This window comes from Amphiura filiformis, chromosome 16 (genome assembly GCF_039555335.1).
Source record: "Amphiura filiformis chromosome 16, Afil_fr2py, whole genome shotgun sequence".
Classification (NCBI taxonomy): Eukaryota; Metazoa; Echinodermata; class Ophiuroidea; order Amphilepidida; family Amphiuridae; genus Amphiura; species Amphiura filiformis.
This window is the reverse complement of record NC_092643.1, coordinates 42,009,510-42,024,076: the sequence shown is the minus strand read 5'-3', so window position 1 is coordinate 42,024,076 and position 14,567 is coordinate 42,009,510. Positions and strand designations below refer to the sequence as shown.

The 14,567-nt window shown below is 36.2% G+C and overlaps 1 protein-coding gene across 1 annotated transcript; it reads left to right on the top strand.

The window, feature by feature from the left end:
- Positions 1–4,006: 4,006 nt before the first annotated feature.
- On the top strand, positions 4,007–14,204 carry LOC140136014 (uncharacterized). Its single transcript, XM_072157722.1, has 6 exons — positions 4,007–4,298; positions 6,109–6,292; positions 9,304–9,548; positions 10,221–10,321; positions 11,879–12,155; positions 13,789–14,204. The coding sequence occupies exons 2-6, from the start codon at positions 6,123–6,125 to the stop codon at positions 14,076–14,078; spliced, it is 1,083 nt and encodes a 360-aa protein (XP_072013823.1). The 5' UTR covers positions 4,007–4,298; positions 6,109–6,122; the 3' UTR covers positions 14,079–14,204.
- The last annotated feature ends 363 nt before the right edge of the window (positions 14,205–14,567 follow it).

The following is a 14,567-nucleotide window of genomic DNA, read 5'->3' as shown; positions in this document are numbered from 1 at the left end:
GTAGTCTAGCTATACTTTGGTTGTACCGAAACAATTTGTAATCCCGGCTTGTAATATTCCTTTTGTCGCTTGAGTGTCTGTTCGTCACAAGTCACCGCGGGTCATTCTTGACAAGTCATGTAGAAAATGTAATGGTACACTGAAGTATCTTTTTAGTGCAACTTTTGATTTTGCATCTTTTTTCATTCATGTGGTCACCGTGGCTACAAATTTTGAGCTATCTAGACAAATCAAGTATCAAAATTTGCATAACTCAAATGTGGTTCATTTTGCTATTTAAGATTTAAATTTGATACATGGATTTTGAGTTATTGCCTCTTAATAAAGGGGGGGGTAATTACTTTTTGGAATGTGTTTAGACCAATCTGACTTTGAAACCTTTTCATCAATTCGACTACAAGTGTCGGAAAATAAAAGTGTAGACAACTTGACAAACGGAGAGGAGGTGCAGCATCACTCTCTAAATTCAAAAGATTTAAAATTTAAATCTTAGCTAAGATCGGGAAAAAGAAAATTCATTTTTAAATCTTTCGAAAGATTTTTTCAGATTTTAAATTTGATACATGGATTTTGAGTTATTGACTCTTAATAAAGGGGGGTAATTACTTTTTGGAATGTGTTTAGATCAATCTGACTTTGAAACCTTTTCATCAATTCGACTGCAAGTGTCGGAAAATAAAAGTGTAGACAACTTGACAAACGAAAAGGAGGTACAGCAGCACACAGCGTCATCATCCCTATATCTTCGTGTCAAAATTGCCGTGATAGTACGGCGAATCCTCTCGTTTTTCAATAGCTACGCATGGCGATTTTGTTCGAGATAGGCCGAGCGACTCAGGCTAAGCATACCATTTACACCATACGACTATCATATGAGATACCACCAAATTTCTATTCTACACATTATTACGAATTGCGTATGCTCTAGTACCCCATATGATGTTGCTATTACCAGAAAATTCGATTTGTTTTCAGGTAAAACCCAGGTTTTGTTTTTAATACACTAACTTGAAATTAAATACACTAATTAGCGGCCATTGCTGTTTGATGTGGATATGTTTTACTGCATTTTATAAGTAACGATTTTTAAATCGTAAATAAAAATTGTGATATATTTAATTTTGAGAATTTACAATTATGTAAAGGAACACATTTAGCCCATTCACCTAAGATCCAGGTGCTTGTATAGAATATTCAATCACATGTCTATATAACACAATGTATTATGTAAACTTTCTTTATCTGTGTCAATAATCATGATAATAGAATATTGATTCCAATAGAATTGAATACATTTTGAGTATGTACTTTACCATTGAGCGATCAAGCGATCGATTTCTAGCCAATCAGATTTCTTGCGTTCGGCGAAATACCAATCGCCCGTCGCTCTCCAACGGAGTATGGAGCGGTATGGAAAAAATATTTATAATATATGGTGTTGACACTGTGGATCACTCTCTAAATTCAAAAGATTTAAAATTTAAATCTTAGCCAAGACTAAATTTTTAAGTCTTTCAGATTTATTTTACGCGGGTTTGATTTAAATTTTCTTTGGGATCGGGAAAAAGAAAAAAAATTAAATCTTTCGAAAGACTTAAACATTAAACCAATCACAACGCGATGATGCGTGCGCGTGCACGTGATCCAATCGAAACGTTTTCCTGGACTGCTCAGCCGCCATCTTTCTTTTGCGATTTCGTTCAAGTGGCGACTGGCGAGCGAATGAATGAAGTGATATGGACGAATACCTTTTGCAGAATGGCATCCCAGATGCTGTAATTGCTTGCATTAAAAGATTACGTTGTTGTGCGCGAAGGGCCAACGTGAAGATTATATCTTGAATTGCCGAGGTAGTAGTCCGTGTTTATGATAAGCTTACCTATACACATAATGTAACTTATAAATGGGTAAGCTTATTTCCATGAAGGATCACACTCGGCCACTGGACACTGGAATTATCACTGGCACTGCAGACTTGCTTGAAGTAGTCCTGACTCCAACTTTGGAGGTGACGCGTGTGTAGGGCTGTTAAGACCCCCTTTTTCAGCATCGCTGTCACCCAAAGACCCCATATTTTTTTACAAACACATGTTCTGTCGCCCGAAGACCCCTTATTTTCCATTTGATCTGTCACCCAAAGACCCTTACTTGTTCAATTTTAACAGCAACTTTCATTTATCACTGATTTTGTCATTTATTTTGATAAAACAAAGAAATTTGAAGCCATTTAGAACTAGAAATTCGATTTTCGAGGTTTTTGTTGCGCTGTTTCGACTCTCACCCAAAGATTCCATTTTAAAAAAAGCTCATGTTCTCAATGACCCCACATTTTTTACATTTTGCTCTCACCGAATGCCAAAAATCATACTCTCACCCAATGACCCCATATTTTTTACATTTTGCTCTCACCGAATGCCCCTTAGTGCGAACGTGCCAGCCCTACACCTATATCCATTTCAAATTGAAGTGCCCCCGGGGTCCTGACCTGGTATTACTGCCGTGAATAGACGTATTGCTTGATAAGAAGTCACACAAACTTATCTTATCGATATTTAAATCCCCATAAAGATTTATATTATTTTGAAATAAATCCCAGATATGCTTAAAAGTAAATCTTTAAGGACTTGAATATTAAATCCAATGGACTTGGATTTTCAATCTTTGCACGTACAGTCCGCCTTGGATTTAAAAATTAAATCTTTTAGACTTGAAAATAAGTCTTTGGAATGAAGAGAGTCGACCCAAAATTAAATTGCCTTCTTTTCAGGTGCACCTGAAAAGAAGGCAATTTAATTTTGGGTCGACTTATATCCAAAGGGACACCCTGTATAACACAGAAATATCAAGATAAACAAACAATAATGACACTCCAGTAGGCAGTTAGCCTAATGATAAAGTGTGCTGTTACGTCGAACTCATACTATTGAAATTTAAGCGATACATGATATTAAAGGAGGAAAACTTGTCTCAGCACATATAAATCTTCTTGCTACATGACTATCCCGGGATGACTATTAGTCCAGTCAAAGTGGGTTTTGACTCGCCACTAATTGCAACAGAATTTTTTCAATCCTGTGAATGTCAGAGATGTCCCCTGAACAGCATACAAAAAGTATACTAAAATATACTTGGTGGAAAGGTAGTTTTTGGCGGGAAAAGGTCATACAGGGGTCAAATTTCATTTTAAAACCTATACCAAATTATTCCTCTAGTCATAAGGATTCAGAAAAAATATAGTTTGCCATACCTGTGATGTACGGTTCTTGAGTTATAGCTGAAAAGGTCAAAGGTCAAATGTTGGGTTCAACAGGGAAAAAAAACTAAACATTGTCTGATTTAAACCAAAATGGTCTCAAATTGTTCGGCTTGCAAACATAATTCATTTAAAGAATATTTGCACTGTGTAGGTTGTTTAATTACATGCGTAACATCGAAAACTAGGTCGGGGTCAATAGAGTTCAATGGTCAATGACCTCTTTCACCCTGCTACCTAGGTAACGAAGCATCCAAGATATGGCAAACTATTCTTATTTTGGAGTGTTTTTAAAGGAAGAACACATTGAGACCATTTTTAAGGAGATCGGAGCATTTTTTCGAAGTTGACCCACGTGGAGCCCAAAATTTGACCTTTGACCTTTTTGCTTATAACTTGAGAATGGTACATCACAGATATGACAAACTATACTTTTTCTGAATCCTTAAGACTAGAGGAATGCTTTGGTATAGTTTTTAAAAAGATTAAAGCAATTTTGAAATTTGACCCCTGTATGACCTTTTCCCGCCAAAAACTACCTTTCCACCAAATATATTTTAGTATACTTTTGGTATGATGTTCAGGGGACATCTCTAAAATGTATAAAAGTGAAAAAAAATCTGTTGCAATTAGTGGTGGGTGACACCACTAATTTGTTTAGATTGACTGGACTATATACATTTGCCCGAGACAGAAGATAGAAGACTGCTGCAATTCACTCAAATATGGTTGCATAAAAGTTCATAGTCGGGATTTTCGACTGGTGACTCCGTTTGCTCACTCGTGTGACGGATCCGAAGTGGAAGTGCGTAGTACTGATTTAATCTTTGTATAGACAATAATTTCGCAGAACCTTTTAAAAGTTCATTAGGACAATGTAGTTATGACGGAAAATTCTTAAACGATGTTGATTTGTTTCAATGAAGTTATCACCGAGCTATACTTATCGGAGTTTTAAAATTGTTAAACGCTGGAGATATTACAGCTTCTCATACTAGACAGACGACAGCTGGTGAGATAGAGTGTGAGTGCATCTGAGAGAAAGGTAAGTTTAATAGCTTCTAATATTAAAATAATTATCATTATTACATTTAAGTGGTTTTTAACAAGTTCATCAATATAACTATATTTGTCACCGTTGGGCAGGATTCGGTGAAATGTGGTGAAATACATATATCAAATGTGCCGGCATAGTTTGTCAATGCTATAATAAAATTAAAAACAATATGATTTATTAATGCTTGCAATCGATTGAGATTTTATGTGGCGATGTTAATATCAAAAGTAAATACCCCTTTTTTGACAAGTCAATGCATCAAAACTGAAATAGCAAAAAGAAACCCATTTATTTATGCAAATTTTAATACCTCATTTGTCTATACAGCTCATATGTCATGGTGACCTTTTGGGTTGAAATTTAAAAAAAAATGCAGATTCAAAAGTTACACTAAAAAGCTACTCAAGTCAGCGTACCATACATTCATTCTCTACATGACTGGTCAGATGACTCGTTGAGACGACCAGGCACTCTACCAACAAAAGAAATTTTTAATTGGTTTTATAGGTCCAACTTTTGAATCTGTATCTTTTTCATTCGAAGGATCACCATGACAACAAATTTTGGGTTATTTAATACAATTGAGCCATCAAAATTTGCCGAATCCCCCCTTCTGCTATTTCAGTTATAAAATTTGAAACATAGATTTTGAATTGTGACCTTGTAATGAAGAGGGTTAAGGGATGCAGTTTTATCTCTCGCTCTGGACGGGTAACTAAGATACACTTCAAATTTCAACAACAACAAAACACAAACATTATTACTTTTCTTACACTTTTCAAACTTGATGAGACTTTTAACAAAAATATTTTCAACATTAACATGATTACGTTTCTGGCAGGCGGAGGGTTTCAACCAAGAAACAAAACTAGTTATAAGTTTATAGGACGTCATCTGGTGCGTCCCATAGAACGCGTTTATTCAAAAATTAAAATAATATTATGATATGATAATTCACAAATGAAACTGACTAGGGATTGAAATTATCTAGTTGTTCAATTATGTTTGCCGTACTTTGATCTTCGCCCACCTCTCACCCACAGTTGTCACAATTAATGTAAACAGTTTGCATTTATGAATTGTGATATATTTGAAAAGTGACGTTAGCCATTCATATATTGGGCTGTTCCATTTAAATTCCGCACTACCCCTGTGGAAGAGCTTGGAAATATCTCCCCACAGGGGGAGTATGAATTTTAAATGGAATTAACATAATAAATAGCAGTCCCAATTGTAACTCACCCTCCCTCAGCTAGGTTGAATCTTTCTCAGAGGGTGTATGAGATTCAAATGAAGCTGCCTAATGTGCTCATTCCATTTGAAATTCATACTCCCCCTGTGGCAGATATTTCCAAAATCTTCCACAGGGGTAGTGTGGATTTTATATGGAAGAGCTCGAAATATTTTTTCAACTTCCTGCAAAACTATCGGAGTTTGATCTACTATAGTAAATAGGCAAGTGTTATCACAGAATTACGGAATTTCAGAGTACTTTGATCAAATATTCGTAGTACATGACTGCAGTATTATTTCATTGGTAAGTGTAATTCACAAATTAATAGTTCAAATTAGCGCTTTGAAATTTGAATCCAACAGATGTATGTCGCGTTAGCTTTTATATTATATACTATATATATTCTAAAACTTGATCTGATCAAATTGTTTTTAATGTGAAAATTGTCACCCTGTTTGGCATTTTGCTACGTGTTGTTATAATTTTTAACCTTATCCTAACGAAGCATATAGAAACACATAATTATGGTATGGTGTATATTATATTTTGAATTCATTTTTACAGATTTATCAGCAAATATGTCAAAAAGGGTAGCCTTTCTTTTTCTTATCATATACCTTCATTTGTCATGTTCACAAAATGATAAGAAAAACGCTATCCCAGGGAGTAAAGATCATATGAACGAAGAGGATAACACCAAGCGTCACCATAAAGACGTTACTACAGAGCACGTTCGAAGACATCACAGGTATGTTGAAGTCAGGACCCTTCGCGGGATCCAAAGTAAAGTCAATGAAAGTAATAGAGCTTTATAATAGAAAACAATTAGTTTTTACACTTTCTGAGACCTGGGATTTGAATTTTTGTAATCCTCTCCGAGACTTTCGCCGTATAAAGTTAATTCCCTTAGGGCCAGTTTCTTGAAGCACTAGTGGTCAGGCTTCATAAGCCATCAGGCTTAAGCCCAATTAGTCTATACTGTACCAGTACTCACAATTTTACATCGTACATCAAAAAGAAAGATAAATCAATAAAATTGATCCACAATGGTAGGGCTAGCCTTCTGGCTTAGGAAGCCTGACCATTAGCCAAGCTTCGAGAAACCGGACCTAGTTTTAACTTTCTTCAATTAACCCCTTATAGCATTAGCAACACCCCTTATAGTTTTCTTATAGCTTAACAAAACCCTTATAGCGTTTACACCCCATTTAGCTTTCTTACTTTAACAACACCCTTATAGCTTTGTACACCTCTTTATAGCTTTTACAACACACGTTCATCCTTTCCATTTGCCCCTTATACCTTTAACAATTTAGCTTTCTTCACCCTCTTATAACTTTAAAACACTCTTAACACTCTTATAGCTTTCTTCGCCCCTTCATATCTTTTACAACGCCCGTTTCCTACACCCGTTTTTCATTTCCATTCACTCCTTATTATATCTTTCACAACACCCCCATTTAGCTTATTTCTTCACCCCCTTATATAGCTTTAACAATACCCGTACAGCTTTCTTCACCCCTTTATATTTTTAACATGTCAAAATGTTTAAAGCATCCCAATTTATAGGGGCTAAGTTAAACCATTATGTAGGAGAAACAATCCAGTTTCACATTAACACTTAGTATAGTAGTTATCATGTTTATAACCATTATCACTCAATGGTAAAACAGTGTTTAGACATCGAGGACAGATTGGGGTTTTAGAAATTTAAATGTCTTGCACTTCAACACTCTTAATATGATTATGTGTTTAGATATTCAAGATCTAAACAATAAAGTGTTTAAATGCTACCCAAACACCAATCTGTCCTCGATTTCTAAACACTTTTTGCAGTGTACTCATAATGTATAACATGGCAACATGTTTTAAATGTCCCAATGGTGTGCTTTTTCTTGAATAATATTAAAAGCTGATAGCAAATAATGATGGTTGAACAGATTTTAGTTCTAAATTTAACCAAATTTGGCACTGAAACCATCACGCGATTTGAAATCTATATTCCCAGACACAATGCATGAAGACAAAAATACAAATGATATTACCCACGCTATATATAACACCACAACTGAATAATATTTATCATTGGATCAAATTTATGTTCAAAACGTGATAGGTGAAAACATCACTGCAATCAATTGATAAACATGTCAAACAGGGATTCTCGTGTAACTTCACAAGTTCAATATTAGGCCGAAAAAAAATAATGTTTTTGTTATCGTCCCCCGCCTCAAGTTCTGGAATTTGTCAGATTTGTTTTGTTTTGTTTTTGTGTTTTTTTAGATTCTTCAAAAAATGTAAGACTTTGGAATGTTTGGAAAATAAGTTTAATAGAGAACAAGGATTTACTTCCAAGTCTGTTTGTGGTACTCTAGGGGGTTTATCCCAATCTCACATTTGAAAAAAAAATAAGAAAGAAAAGGGGTCCCTTTCCTCTTTTAGAAAAGACCGAAAACGACTAACAATTCTAATTTTATATTTAACATGTTTAAGGAAAAGAAACCTCCTTCCATCATCAATTCATGAAAATCCTCTGGACGAGAACCAAAACATTAGTTTTATACGGCCGGCCTTATTGAAGGCGAAAAGTACGCCTATATCACTCGAGTTTACTTCTTTGGAAAAAAAAGTTTTCTAAGAATTAGAATGGTTGCTCTTGTAATGAAAGTGGTAAAAATAACCTATGCTCTAGTGTATATAACAAATGTATTTATACATTCACTAGACGAAGTTTTTGATGAGAAAGCGGACATTTTGGTGAGAAACGGCCAAAATGGAAAGAATTTAAATTTTCTCATTCTTTTGGATGAGAATATAATAATGTTTGTTTTGAGCTCAGCGGGGATTTCTTATTCTCACCAGTTTTAATAATACAATAATTAAATGATTGACACACACACCAGGAAGTTTCTCATCCAAAAGAATTGGAAAATTTAAATTCTTTCTCATTAAAAACTTCTTCTAGTGATTGTATGTATTCCCTTTTTGTAAACTTATAACCCCTTTTAAGAACGTGGCGGGTCTATTTTTGTTATATGAATCAATAAGTTAACCGTTTAAAGTAATTGTGAAAAAAACCCACACACATTGTAACGTGGATGCCATTATCTGATAGTAAAACTGACAGTTTGTGGGAGAGAAATATAAATTTATTTTTATGTAAATGTTACAATATGGATTCAACTTTTGTCATTCTTACCATGGTTGCACTCAATTGGAAATGTGGCAACACTGAAGAAGATTGCACAGAACACCTGAATGAATGTGGACACTAGGCCACAAATATACACAGCAGGTTTCTAATAGTTCCTCGAGTCGAGTCGAATCAAAGATTATATGCCTATTTGAGTCACTGCATAATCTCTATGAGGAAAGTGATTAAAAATCTGAGTCGATTTCATTTGTTTCAAAATTTAAATCTTGAGTCATGACTCTTGTCTGGCAGGCTATATCCACTTCACCCATGCGTGAGTTCTGTTCAGAACTGAGACTCAGGTTAGCAATACTTTGGTATAGTGGCTAACATTAGCGTCTGTCTTGAAATGTAGGGGTGGACATTCAGAATTGTCAAAACGTGGCTGAAAAGAACAAATAAAGAGTTATTTTGTCAAAAAGTTGGGGGCTAGTAAAACATGGGACCCCAACAGATGTAACCTTAAAAGAGGGAAACAAATAATCATAGTCAATTTTGTTTCAGGCAATACAATTCAGAAAAAAGTAACGTAGGGCTAATCATGACGTATGATTTATTATTATCAGGCGTAACCAGAAATCGGACCCAGTTGAGACTTCTTCTTCGCGCCTACAACTTTTCGAGCAAACGGATGCAGATGGCGACGGGTTTGTTACTAGAAAAGAGTATATCAGTCACAGTAACTTGCACGACAATCATACGGCAGACTTACATGTGGATGATCTGTTTGTGACGTATGATAGAGACAATGACGGCCAATTATCAGAACTAGAGTCTGTTGATCAAAGCTCTCCTTGGGACGTTATGAGCGGTGAATATCAATTATATTGTAGATGTAGATTTTATTATTTATATACTCTTAGATAAAAAATAAAAAAAGGATTCCAAAGGTTTTTTTTTTAATTTTTCCTCTCAGGAGATTTGTTAATGGTTCTTAAAAGGGATCTGTGGTTACTCTTATGGACCATTGTTTGGTTCTCAAAAGAGGCTAGCTGAAGAGGCTGTGATGGTTCTTTAAATGGTTCTTGAATTTTGGGAACCTTTGAGTTGAAGCGTGGATTTTCTCTTAGGGGACACTTAAGAACTCTTTTTTCTTACTTTCGGACTACTAAATCAGCCTTTGGACTATATCCTGTATAGAATGAGATATTTCGTAAAAAGCATCAAATTGACCTATTAATGCTCATTGGTTGATTCTTGGAGCAGTTGGGCATCGCTATAGCAGAATTTCAATCTGCATACGACGTTTGTACCACACATACATTACAGGTCCCTCAAATAATGTGTCATATTTTACCAACGATTTAGCTGAAAGGGGCATAACTCATTCAACCATATGGATTTGTTGACAAGAATTGATTAGAATTACAAGGCACATGTAACGCATGAGAAATACGATTGATATGTATTTTAATATAGAAACATGTATCATAAGTGTAAAACCATAATGACGTTTACTGAAGTTGAATATTTTTATTTTTAGAATGTGAGTTTCTCGTAATGCAGAGATGTAACGCAGTGCTCGATCGAGCAATGTCTGAAGTTGACAATGATTTAGAAGAGCCAATATGTGGTGGATTACAGGTACGTTAACTTTTGGGACATCATTTTTATCCATTCTACATATAGGCTATCCTAATTATAATTCGCTGTAGAAGTAGTGATGTAACAAGATTGCCTTACCGATAGGTGAAAACTATTTGTTTATGTCGTACGTCGCACCATTGATTATCAAAGAATAGGCATAAAGACATGGATCGTAATTCTACAGATATTTCACATTATGCCGAGTCATTGTACGTTTCACACACACCTGTACCATTAATGTCTTCGAAAAGAGCGGTATTGTAGTCAATCAATGATTGCACACATACACAACACAGACATGACAGGTGATGAGTGCAGCCTACTTAGAGTACAGGGCAATACATTCAAAAGTTTTCACCTATCGCTATGGTAATTAATCCTGTTACATCACTATTTCTACGGCGACTGGAAGAGAACTGGGCAAATGTTCTGGCCAAATGATGTGGTATTAATCGTAAGCAATACCTCCTATATTCTCTTACACTCTTAAAACAGCGTGGTCAAAATTGACCCCGTAGAAGTCAACTATGCACCTTACCCCTACATTGTGGTCAATTTTTAACCATAAAAAGGTCACAATTTGACCACAATTTATAGAGCTATAAGGGACCGTTGACAAACACTTGTTAGGGGGGCCTGATGCAAAAAGGGGGGCCTGAAAAATTTTGACCCTCCTAAGGGGGCCCTGAAAAAAATACCACAAATTTTCCTGGGAAAATTGAGTTTATATGCTTTTCTATGGGGGTTGAACCATAATTTTCATGTCAAAAAGGGGGGGGGGGCTGAAATTTTTGAGGTCTGTAAAGGGGGGGGGCCGAAAAAAATTGCGATGAAATTTTTTGCATCAGCCCCCCCTTACAAGTGTTTGTCAACGGTCCCTAAATGTGTCGAAATGTTTAAAAAGTGTCATCCGATTCGTATATTAACACCTGTGTTTAGAGTGCAGGACTACCGTATTGGGCTATTCCATTTAAAATCCACAATCCCCCTGTGGAGGATTTTGGAAATATCTTCCATAAGGGGAGTAAGTTTTTCAAATGTATATAATTGGTCAGAGTTAATCATTTTGAAACCCAACTCCCCCTGAATTATGGCTTTGCCTATAATCTTCCACAACTGCAGTGAGTATTTCAAATGGATGTTACCCAATTGCCTATTTGATTCTAAACTTATACTCCCTTTGTAGAAGACTTTAGCTAAATCTTCAGGGCAGTGTGGATTTTTAAATCGAATAGCCCAATGAAGTGTTCGATCACTTAAAGCGGTAGGTGACACTGTTCAGAAAATGTCTCAGAAAAGGTATAATATCTTAAAAACGGCTTCGAGGAATTGTTACTTGTGAGACAGACAAATATCATGAATAGTCTACAATACACGCCACTGGTAGCTGGATTACGCATCTTTGGAATTGATAGTACATGCCATAGACTTTGTGTTGTGATCATTTCGATCGTGGTGCAGAACTCAAAAGCGTAATCTAGTTGACATAGTGATAATCGGATTGCTCGTAACACTTTGCTGGCGAATAATAGTTTCATTATCTATTTTCTATAGTCTTATCTTGACTGCATTGTTAACGGGCAAGATACTGACGAGACATGCGTCATGGAAAGCTACATCTTATCGGTAAAGCAAAACGCACTAGTTCTCCGCTCCTCAGGACTATGTCCAAACCTTGAAATCGGCCAATTAGATTTTGATATTGAAATTGATTATGAGCCAAGAGATGACCTTGATGATGAGTATAATGACGAGGATGAGGAGGAGTATTCGAGTGATTCGTTAAGTTCTTCTGTTATGAGAGCAAAACCTGGTAGATTTGTCCGTGACGGTAAGTCTTCATGCTATCGACATGCTACTAACTTATTATGGTACCGTATATAGTCGCTTGATGTGTTTTGAATTAACTTGAAACCCTCATTTTCAGTTGTTCATATTCAGGGTAATTCATTTTAAGAATCAATACACATATAAACTTAATTTCTATTTTTTTTTTAAATTAAGACAGTGTTTGAGCTTGGATAAAGTTGACAATATTTCATGACAATATTGGCCTATCTATATATCTATAATCTATCTAGCTTGAAGGCTATTGGGGCGACATGATGATGGCTCTTGAGACACAATGTGATCCACTGTATATGATCTGGTCGAAGTTCATCCCAGTCCAGTCCTCGATGTTATAAATCTACGTTTCCATTAGTCTGCCACTCTTTCTTATTTCCATCTGCCCCTCTCCATATAACGGTATTTTCCAGGCTGTTCTTCCAACGAGTCACGTGGACAAACCACCGAAGTTGCCTCCTTTTCACATTTGAGATCAGATATTCATGTTCTCCATATAGCTTCATGTTGGTAGTATGTGAAGTGTAATCGATCAGGAGGAGCCGTCGCATACAGTCCATCTTAAATGCATTAATTCGCTTCTCCATGTTGCAGCATTCAGTGTAAAAGACAGCTGATGCTACAAATGCTCTTATGAGGCTTATTCTTGACTTGCCGGATATGTTTCTGATTCGCTAGTGTGGATGTAGCAACTGTAATTCAGATCTTGATCTCTTCCACTGATTTCGCATCATCTGTGATGGTCGCCCCTAAGTATTTAAGCTTAGACACTGTCTGATGTTCCTCAAGTTGGTGACCTATATATCCTTTGCTCACTGTTCCCTCAAACCCATCAAGCGCTTCCATTATTATGTATTCGAAGTAGATATTAAAAATGGTAACATACATCCTTCCGGCCGACTTCATCAGATCACGGAATTAGTCACTTATTGCTCTAAATTTAGATTGGAGATCTGCTCCACCGTTCCTTTGCTCTTCTGCTATGATTATCTCCGCTTGTGGCTACTGTTTATAATCACTCGCAGAGTATCTTGCTTGCATGACTAATCAGACTGATAGTACGGAGCTGTATGGCCATGCTGCAGCTGTAAGATTTGAGGTTGTCCTTTTTGGCAGAGGAATGATGACTTACTTGATCCATCCAGATTGCCATATTCCTTAAATCCACAACTTAATTGTAGCAAAGTTTCGTGTATGCCTCAATTATTAGTCTATTGAGTAGGCAAAAGCAACAAGCTTGCCAATGTTGTATTTTAGGTTTTATTTCGGCCATTCCGCAAGGCGGAACTCTCAATATGCTGAGAAAATATACCGTTTCAGTATCAGAGTGGGCTGGTACGATAATAATCATGAATGTGTAGTGACCAAAATAATAGCTAACAATGTGAACTTCTTTACATACGTGATGGACAGGGGAACAGTGTATAGTACTCACAGTGATACATGTATTGCAAAAGCTTTTAGAAATCATGCAGCATGTCAACAACTCCGGCTATCCTCTTTATTCACATTCACTATAAAGTTCAGGGACCAAACAGGTGCCCAAGTGGCATCTGAAAGTACAGGTCGCAGCTAGTATTTAACAACTATATATATTATATATTCCGTTTTTCTTTTAGCCGAAGACTCCGCTTCCGAAGGACTTGACAGTAACCCACCAAGAGTCAGAAGAAAATGTTCTTCATCGTCTCTGATACCTTGCGTTGTCGAATTTGAAGCCAGAATTACGAAAGACATTGATATCAAATCCAATCTAGAGCTATACCGTCAATGTGTTTCAGACAAAACGAACCTTTGTGAAACTGACAAACAGAATTTACTTCTTCGAGAAAGTTTGAAAATTATTGCCAAGAAAGGCTTCGCTGATATCCAGAATGAACTTACTAAGGATGCACGACAAGAACCGTAACACAGCAAGTATGCATGAAAAGAGGCATTTGTCTTAGGAACAGTAATATTGTATTTAACCACCTTTGGACAAAAGGTTACAGGGAAATCGTGAAATATATAATCAATTGCAAGTTTAACTCTCTTCACGCGGGTGTCGAATGCAGACGACATGTTTTAAAAAAATGTAAATTTTCATGACCATATTTGGAATCAGCATGAAAAATGCATTAAAATGAGTACAAACAAGCCTAGTATTGGTTCAGTAGTTCTTAAGATAGCTCTTGATATTTTGAGAAAATATTTCAAAACTTTTTCCGTTAAAGCGCATGGCTAGCACGCAGAGCATTAAGCTTTATTCACAGATATTTCTTCTCTCTGTTTAATTGCGCAAGAGCTATTATAGCATATTTAACCCGTCGTTGGACGTTTTTCCAACAAATTCAGGCTGCCGGTCAATCATCTGACAGTGCAAATCGCGCTATGCATGATCGCTCGGTAGCTTGGATTT

Coding starts and splice junctions, on each gene's coding strand:
- LOC140136014 (XM_072157722.1), top strand. CDS start 6,123: ATGTCAAAAAGGGTAGCCTTTCTTTTTCTTATCATATACCTTCATTTG. Junction 10,322..11,878: donor CAATATGTGGTGGATTACAG/GTACGTTAACTT, acceptor TATTTTCTATAG/TCTTATCTTGACTGCATTGT. Junction 12,156..13,788: donor TGGTAGATTTGTCCGTGACG/GTAAGTCTTCAT, acceptor TTTTTCTTTTAG/CCGAAGACTCCGCTTCCGAA.